The sequence below is a fragment of the Eucyclogobius newberryi genome, unplaced genomic scaffold (genome assembly GCF_026437365.1).
Source record: "Eucyclogobius newberryi isolate DKJ021-1_F unplaced genomic scaffold, fEucNew1.0.hap1 SCAF_17, whole genome shotgun sequence".
Taxonomy (NCBI): Eukaryota; Metazoa; Chordata; class Actinopteri; order Gobiiformes; family Gobiidae; genus Eucyclogobius; species Eucyclogobius newberryi.
The window spans coordinates 13,328,404-13,338,117 of record NW_027315801.1 but is presented as its reverse complement, the minus strand read 5'-3'; the positions used below and the strand labels follow the sequence as shown (position 1 = coordinate 13,338,117).

Sequence of the window (9,714 nt, the reverse complement as noted above, 5' to 3'; positions counted from 1 at the left end):
TATATGTTTTAGATCCAGATAAAGATCACAATCGTCAAAACATGATTCTTTTTAACTAAAAATAAGTAACTAAAATTGTGTTTAAAAAAACTATCCAAACGACTTAAAGCCCAAACATTTCAGCCAATAAATAGACTAAATCATCACAATCATGTATTTTCAAGGTATTTTGGAATAATAAAAACAAAAACCTTTATTTTAGCCATCTGCTGAAACGTCATGCAGTGGAGCTTTAAATTCTGTATTAATAAGCAGATCCTTATTATATCGCCATTATTTCCTGTTCCTTGACACTTTTAACTATTGAGTTTACTGTATATTTATCCTCAATATTTACTTAAAAAATCAGCAAAGGGCACTGCACGTCTTCATGTGACTGACTCCCATTGCTAACACAGTACATGTACAGACTCAAACAGCCATAATAATAATAAAAATAGTTAAAACAACTCAGCACATGCATACCCGCTAAATATTAATATACAAATCGATTACTTCATGGACAATTTCAGAATCTGTCAAACGAATAGCACTTTTGAATTGCGTCTTTCTTCAAACGAGTCTTATTTTTAGTGCACGATGACGACTTCTCAGCACGTTTAGTATCAAAAACAAAGCACTGGAGATTGAAAGAGCATTTCTCTTGACTAAGTAACAACGCTGGATGTGACGTGCCAGTATCTAATTCACAAAAGACGCGTTACTGTTGATAATATCATGTAGGCAACCGTGACGCACCGCTCGGCCGCTTCTGATTGGACGGCCTTCGCTCGGAGTTAGGGCTGCGAAATATGTGGCAAGACTTATTGTAAATATAAATGGCAAGCGCGGCGTCGGTTTTAACGAGAAACCGCAATTTATGCAGAAGTTTCCGTTTGCGACACAGAATGGCGAATATTCTTTTTTTTTCCGCAGTCGCTTCCTCAGTATTTGAGGCGAGTTACTGCATAAGTTACTACGACGTTTTAGTATTTATCACTTTGAACCTTTAGACAATGGTGAGGTCTGATTCCACGCGGCGACTGCAAACGGAACGTATTTACACTTCTCATTTGGATCGGGTGGAACTCGCCGGGTCGAAAGGTCGCGTTGCCGAGGTAACTCATAAGACAAATCCAAACCTCTAAACATCATCAACAATCATTATTATCTTGCTATATTTCGCCGCTTTCTGAAGCTTCTGCAAAAACATGATTCAACTTTTCGTCTATTTACGGCGACAGAAACGACGACGAACTTCATGCCGGTTTTTGTTTCATGTGGATAGGCCCGGTAATTACACCATAACCGGACAAAAAAACAGGACTAAATAACTGCATTTTGACAGTTATTAAACAGCAATATTTCCGCCCTGTCCTCAGTGCTGAAACGTTTCGTGAACGCGATCTCCAAATACAATAATGCAAAAGCCACAGTCAGTATCCTACAGCCCTCTCTTCTCACAAACAAATAAAACAAAAACTCTCAGTCTCACGTAATGCAAATACAGTACACGAAAAACAAGTATTTCCAGGATTCTAAGGTCTATGTCCAGCGGAGGGAACGTTCGCTTGATTTGGTTGGACGACAGCAGCCGCGTAGTTCAATGGGAATGAGACCGTTATTTCTTCTTTCTTTTTTATAAATTCATTCGTTATACTGTATTTTCCACTGAATTCACCAGTCACAACGGAGATCACGGTCTATTTTTCCATCGCATGTGGAAAATGTGATTTATAGAGCAAGCTATTGTGCAAACATGTGCAGAAACGCTAGTAAACTTCTTGGTCCAAGCGGGCGTGGTCTTGGCACTGGTTCCGAGGAGTGCTTGGTGGTCTACTCTCCTCAATACACCTAAGCTCTTCTATTTCCTGTTTTGTGATCATTATATCTGGGCGGGAAGCGCCCTCCTCAGCCGTTTTGGCCTCTTCCTGATGCATCGGAACTTCAGCGGCGCCCACGTTTCGCCCGCCCAGCCCGCGCCCCTCGTCTTCTTGGGGCAAGGCCTCAAACGCGCCTGCTTCGATGGGGCTGAGCTGGTAGTACAGTAAATCCTCCTTGTTGTAGTGCGCCTCCTCTTGGTCCTCGGTGATGCAGAGGACGGTGGCGCCGGTGGGGAACGGGCCTTGCAGCAGCACCTCCCTCGTCCTCCTCTCCCGCTCTTCGGCGCTTTGCAGATGCAGCACGGCCGTCTCGTTCTCCCTCTCCAGGATGTCGCGTTCGTCCAGAGCGTCTTGAATTTGCCCCGCCTCCTCCTCCTCCGCCGCTGCCTCCCGTTCGTCGCCCAGGCCGGGGCACCGGTCGGGGGACGCGGGGCGCAGAGTGGCAAGCGAGGGCTGGGGGAAGTGGTCGTCGGCGCTGTGGTGGAGGAGTATTTTCCTGCAGTCCGAGTCCAGCTTCATGATGGTGTGCAGGTAGTGGGTTCGGACGCGGAGCGGGTTGAACTCCACGCGGCCGGACATGTTTCCGCAGCCGTCTCTGGAGCAGCCGCACGGGAAAGACATGCGGTCCACCTAAGGACAAGAGGGACGGAAGTCATTAGTTCATAACAATAATAGAGCATCTATACATCGTGCTCTTCTGCTTTGCAATTCTACATGTTGTTCATTCATATTAAGGTACACTTTAATGTCCCTGTGGTGAGGAGGATTTTGTCCTTTTGTGCAGGTTTTGTCTTCACTCTCACTCTTCATACTACTTTTGTGAACACATTCGTGTATAGGGAAGGTGGGATAACACATAACTGTTTAATATATAACTGTTTAATATATAACTGGATAATATATAACGGCAGGCGATGGATCTAACTGCTCTAACCACTGTCCTTTGTTAATGTGGCTCTATAGAGTTCATTTTTTTATTTTAATTTGCTGTGTGAGATCAGATAACCTTTATTCGTCCCACAATGGGGAAAGTCCGGTGTGTGAGGTCACGGTCGACTAAGCTGACTCGGTTTACCACAGTAGTTTACCTACTCCCGGTACAGAACGAATGAATAACGGACACGGCTGTAACGCCACTTAGAGCGTCTGGAAAAGTCAGGAAAAGACACTTTCATTCTGACTTTCTCCCTGATTACTGCAACTTTAACAGGATATCACATCCTCATGTCTGAATATTGCAATGATGAAAGAATAAAGAGAATGTTGACTTCCCGGTGAGTATATAAGAGCAAAGTGAGCGTAATATCTTTCTTTACAACGGTTCTCTGTTTCAGGTGTAAGTATGATAATGAGAGAAACCAGCTCCAGCTGAGCCATGTTGTGTGAATAAACTCTTACTGTCATTATTAAGTACAGTAATAATTCATTATTACTACCGCACCAGACTAAACCAGACCCAAAACAGGGCTGTTGTAGGACTATATTAGAAAGATCATCACTTAAACCATAAAACATATATTCCAAGACATTAGCATCATATTCATATCTGTAGTTCTTGCTATATTGATATTCCATTGTCTGACATTTCAATAATAATAACTTAAGTATATATTTATTAGGCTATTGCTAATTTAATTTCCGATTACGTAAATATAACAAATCTATACATATTTTGTAGCTATTGGCATGAGCAAAAGGAACATATCATTAACCCTCTACAGCAGGGGTCCCCAACCACCGGGCCGGGGACCGGTGCAGGTCCGCAACGCGTTTGCTCCAGTCCCGGCCCGGGCCACACAAAAACAGTAAATAATTTATCAGCGACAGCATCTTCTCTGACGTAACTTTGGCCTGTACCTCGAGGCACACTAATGAGCTGTCTGTGGATATATAATGAAAAGCCATATAGGAAATTGCCAATACCAGGAGTCCTACTTAAAATATGGGTTTGTCGCTACAGGTGACACTCACGCACCGAGTCCGCTCTGCATAATATGTGGGGTAAAGCTAACAAGGCAATGAAACCTTCAAAACTGCGGCGGCAAGTGGATCGAGGGATATATGACATGTTCCAAACATTAGCAGGGATTTTGGAGGACACCTTGGCCAGCATTCTCCAGCTGCTGCGCGATCACCTGCTTTTGCTTTTACAAGAGTTCGAGCGCTACTTCCTGTGCACAAAAGATCCCCGAACTGCACATAAATGGATCCGCAACCCATTTGTGAGTAAACTGTGCGAATCGAGCATGTGCAACAAGAGGATCAGCTGTTGGAGATTGTAAATGACGGTGGTCTTAAACGTATGTTTGAGGCAACAACTTTACGACCATTTCCAAAATCCTTTCTATGTGAAGCGGGCTTTTCTGCAGTGACGGCAACCTTGATAAAATTACAGAGCAGACTGGACTTAAGAAACACGCACCCCTAGATGGGACCAAGCGCAGGGCCCCCACTGATTCAGTGCAATGATGGGTTGTAATTTGTATGCACTTATTTTTGCTGTATTTATCTGGCCGGTCCGTGAAAAATAAAACATACATTATTCCGGTCTGTGGTGCATAAAAGGTTGGGGACCCCTGCTCTACAGTATATTATGCCCGTAGCCGTCACCTGGCACTTGATCCCGGCCTGGCTGCACCCACAGTGCCTCGGGTCGCAGTAGAGGCGGCAGTCGCAGCCACACTCCTCCCGGGACAGGCGGATGGCGCGGAGCTCGGTCTTCTCGCGCGCGTCGATGCGGCTGATGCCCGAGGCTCGGAGCAGGGCGCGCCGGCGCTTTGTGGGCAGCGGCTGAAGGAAGAAACAGTCGTCCACCTCCAGCCCGTCCACGTCCAGGTCCTCGTCTGAAACGTCGTCCAGCGTCAGGAGCTCGGCCTGGGCACACTCCACAGTCCCGTTACGCGTCAGCTGTAGAGGAAAATCAAGCTTAGTGCTGCCGTTTTTACTGCTGTGGCTCCCAACCTCTATGATCCTGGGTTTTCCTCTGGGCCAGTGGCTCCCAGAAGGGTTCGAGGCCCCAGAGGTACTGCAGGGGCCCCAAAAGATTTTCTACACATAAAGCACATAGACAGAAATGTTTGAAATCAACTATAAGTATATGCTTCTTCTTTTTGTTTTTAGGCATCAGTCATTACCGTATTTTCCGCACTATAAAGCGCACTTAAAAATTTGAACGAACTTACTAACCTGGTACATGTTTTGTTTTGCTTAATGCGCCTTATAGTTATGTATGAAAAATGATCGAAAATGGACCATTTATAATCCAGTGCGCTTTATAGTGAGGAAAACACGGTAGTTGTTTCAGGAACTGCTGCCCTCAACTCCAATAAGGCATAAATTAGCAAGATTATTGAAAGATTTGGCTTTATTACAAGTCCATAAATCGTGATAAATGGGCAAAACAGCTTTGAAATGGGACTTGTCAAGATCCAACAAATATTCAATCTAGTATCCATCAGTCCAACGATTAACCAAAATAAACCAGGCGGGATTTGAAATTTGAAGACAAAAAAAAGGTTTCCGTTTGAATTGAAGGTAATTTTAGTCAGAAATGTAAAGGACAAGTTAACAGTTCAGGTAAAAGTGCTTTAAAATGTAAAAAAGACCACACACATTATGTCTTCAAGGCTTATCCTGTCATCATTATATTATCATAGGGTTCTAAATAAAGCCACTAACCACCGTCCTTCATACAGCCAGTGACAAAAGTACACAAAAGTATGCGCTGTACCTTCATCTTGCGTGCGTTGAGCTTCTCTTGGCGCAGGTGCTGGCGCAGGGTGTGTCTGTGGCTGGACTCCTGCTCCCGTGCGAACTCGCCCAGAGTGTAGTGTCTGATGGAGCAGTGGTGTCGCGCCATGCCCAGAGAACTGCCCCCCTGACTGGGCACGCTGGTGAAGCCCTGCCTCCGGGGGAAGTAATACACCGTCACCACATCGAAGCGCACTCTCTTACCCCCCGGGGACGGTTTGTGCCGCCTGAGGATGGACGTGGCTGGTGGGAGACACGAGGACACATGTCAAGACTTATTTTAGTGTTGTCCGTTACTACCCTTAAACCACAAATACTCTTGTCACTGTACTGTGTGGATTTTAGGAGTAATTTTACTTTTGGAGTATATTTGTACTTGTACTTGAGTATTATTCTAGCCATGTAAATGTATTTAGAAGAAGTAGAACAAATCAATTCAACTTTTAACTGTTTAATCAATCAGGTTTTGTAAACAATTATATAAAATGTCACTATAATACAATATTTTTCATATTTTTAGTTGTATTTTTCATATTTTTTCTAGTTTGGCAGCAGCACTTGTTCTTGCATTTAAGTACATTTTAACCCAGGAGTAGGAGTAGGAGTAAAATTGTACACATTTTAAGCACTCTGTAATGGTTAATGCACGTTGCAGGTAAACATGCGGATAACAGATAAATATGGTGGAATTATGGACATTAATGCAAATTGCACTGTTTCAAATCAGTACTTTTTCCTTTAGGATTACTTATAATTATAATATAATCAATGAATCATCATCTCATTACAGTTTGAGAATCATGCTTGTGTGTTAAAATGTCAGGATTATTTAGGGGAAACAGCAAAATGAGACGAAAAATGTATAAAAAATGATATATTATGGAGGTATTGTACACAAAACACAGGATCTTTTGCCCGTCAGGACACTGCAAACTCCCAAACTGCTACAATGACATTGACACCACAAACATAACCTTGGTAAACCGTGTCCTTTGCTGTGTTGAGTTGGTCTTACGCGTGAAGGAGCTGGACGGCGGGTTGAGGCTATCGCAGCTGTCTGCACTGTCGCTGCTGGAGACGTCATCGTCAGAGTCCTTTGGCGTGAGCGAGAACGGAGAGCCTTGGTCCACCTCTTCATATCGTCTTTTCAGGCCGAGGGACGCTCCTGTCTCCATGGAAACGCTCTGGCTGCGGGCCGGGGGCACAATGCATGTCAGAAACACACCGGTCCTTCACGTTGAGACAGGTTTAAGTCGTGGTTTTGTCTCCGTTATTGACCCAGTTCGGTAAATTATTCTTTGTTGAGTGGATTTTTAAACATTTGTACTTGTAATTGAGAATAATTTTAGCTATGCATTTACGCAATACTTCATTATATTTAAAAATCCTCTTAATCGTTCAGAGAATAAAAGGACTATCGTTTAAAAACATCTAATTCAGGGTTACACAATCAATCAAGTTTTGCTTAAAAGAGTGAATTAAAGGAGACATATAACGCTTTTTTCAGGCATATAAACTGAACTATAACATAACTGGATCATCACTTCACATTTTACAGTTTACAGTTTCTTATAAAGTGCAATATTGATCTAAAACAATACATATATGTGTGTAATATGTAATAGAAACACTGTTCAAAAGTGCAGAACTGATAAGAATGTCATTGTAGTAAGCAGAGGACTGTCATAACACTTTATTTAAGTGTTTACGTGACAAAAGAATAAAATGTTCTCCTTTGTGCAAATAAACCAAAGCCCTGCACACAATACTGAAACAAAAAACCTCGTGTTAATTCCTTTTTATGGAACGATAGGCTGAGCACCTTAATAGTCTAAATTTAAATTAATTTAACATGAGCTTTTGTGCCGTCTCTTTTCATCTGTATTCAGGCTTCATCAGGCTCGCACTTTGAGATCATCGAGTCCCACAACGTCACCATGGCAACTCAGCAAGCAGCGACCGCTGCGACCAGCCTTGACCAAATCCTTTCTCTGCTCCATGTGACAGGAGCATGTACAATATAGATCAGCAATGATGACGAGTGCTAAAAGTATGACCGGTCTGTGCCAATGCACCAAAACACGGCACAAAACACGGCACAAAACACGGCACAAAACACGGCATCCAAAACACGGCACCAAAACACGGCACAAAAACACGGCACAAAACACGGCACCAAGAGTTCTTAGAGAGGATTTTGTGCCAAATTTCAACTAGAAAGAATCTAAACATGTATCTTTAATTTCTATTATTAGGTAACAAACTTCAAATCAGTTGCACTTTACTTGACAGCAATGGAAATAACCTGGTCCATAAACAAGCAGCCTAATGATCGTCATGGTGATGACTACAGTCATTCTCCTTTATTTCATGGTAATAAAACCCTTTGTGAAGAGCTTTTACAGGATTTTACAGTTCTGTAATGGACATCCTAAAACCAATCAACTTAAGATCACCTTTATCTGAGCCACACTGGGGAAGTTTCAGTTCAAGAACAGCAGGAGAAGAGAAACAGGCAATAAAAAGATACTTTCAACATATTCAAGCGAACACACTGTGCAAGGACAAGTACAACATGTACCTCACACTAATAATCCTGAAATAACAATGTGTCTGATGGCTGGGAGGCTAAGCCCATTCAGATGAAACATTTTGGATACTGTGAGACCCAAAGTTATTTTTTCACTGCTGTTCAAATGTAGCAACAAAAATCCAAATGAATGACGACAGTTTCATGCGGTAGAAGAGAGATGTGTGTCGAAAAAGGGATCGTATCGCAATTGTTGTTTCAGAGAAATGCAAACGTAGAATATTAAGTATGTCATCTATAAATAAACAAGGGTAAAGCGACGTTTCTGCAGCGGAGCGGTTATTTTATGGTTCATTCACGTTCTGTGTGGGACTTACACCTCGACCCAGACATTCACAGGCGCATTTTAGCACATTTCTCTTAAAATATCATGTGAATATTGATATTGAGCTACTGCACACACAAGAAATTCACCTATTCACGCCCGTTATTTAACAATATGCAGCTTGTTTGAAGGTCTAGCTTTTTATAACACGTCTACTGCTGCAATTATGAAGGTTTATGGCAATTGACCTATTCTATGATAACACAAATGAAGTAGCCTGGTTAACACATGTATTATGACACACACATGACCAATAACTTTAGAGAAGATCCAAGCACAAAAGGTGAGTGGAAATGAGGAAATATAAGATGGATTATTGTCTCTGAGCTGTGGGTCAAACTGCTGAAGTGTGTTGTGCACCTTTAGGGCCAAAGTAGCCAGTGAAGGGGGAGGTTAGATATTATCACACACAAACACAACAGACATACAACACATACACACACACACACACACACACACACACACACACACAGACACACACACACACACACACACAGACACAAACACACAAACAAACACACACACAGACACAGACAGACACACACACACACAGACACAAACACACACACACAGACACACACACACACACAGACACACACACACACAGCCCCATACACACACACACACACACACAGACACACACACAGCCCCACACACACAGCCCCATACACAGACACAGACACACACACACACAGCCCCATACACAGACACACACACACGCAGACACACACAGACACAGACACACACACACACACACACACACACACACACAGACACACACACACACACACAGCCCCATACACAGAGACACACACACACAGACACACACACACACACACACACACACAGCCCCATACACAGACACACACAGAGACACACACACACACACAGACACACACATACACAGACACACACATACACATACACATACACACACACACACACACAGACACACACACACACATACACACACACACACACACATACACACACACACACACAGACACACACACACACACACACATACACACACACACACACACACACACACAAACACACACACACACACTCACGTCTTACCTGGGGAAGAAAAGACGACCCTTATTCCAGGCGAGACGTGGAAGAATGTCGTTCCTTTTGGACAAATCGAGCAGGTCATGAATGGCCAGGAAAGACCCGAGCAGCAG

General features: G+C 43.2%; 1 protein-coding gene across 1 annotated transcript; it reads right to left on the bottom strand.

Annotated features, from left to right (window-relative positions):
- Positions 1–1,708: 1,708 nt before the first annotated feature.
- csrnp2 (cysteine-serine-rich nuclear protein 2) lies at positions 1,709–9,714 on the bottom strand. Its single transcript, XM_072449245.1, has 5 exons — positions 9,608–9,714; positions 6,628–6,800; positions 5,593–5,855; positions 4,473–4,769; positions 1,709–2,492 (listed from the first exon to the last, which is right to left on the bottom strand). The coding sequence occupies exons 2-5, from the start codon at positions 6,785–6,787 to the stop codon at positions 1,752–1,754; spliced, it is 1,461 nt and encodes a 486-aa protein (XP_072305346.1). The 5' UTR covers positions 6,788–6,800; positions 9,608–9,714; the 3' UTR covers positions 1,709–1,751.

Coding starts and splice junctions, on each gene's coding strand:
- csrnp2 (XM_072449245.1), bottom strand. CDS start 6,787: ATGGAGACAGGAGCGTCCCTCGGCCTGAAAAGACGATATGAAGAGGTG. Junction 4,770..5,592: donor TCAACGCACGCAAGATGAAG/GTACAGCGCATA, acceptor TTTCCTCTACAG/CTGACGCGTAACGGGACTGT. Junction 2,493..4,472: donor AGGCCGGGATCAAGTGCCAG/GTGACGGCTACG, acceptor TCTTGTCCTTAG/GTGGACCGCATGTCTTTCCC.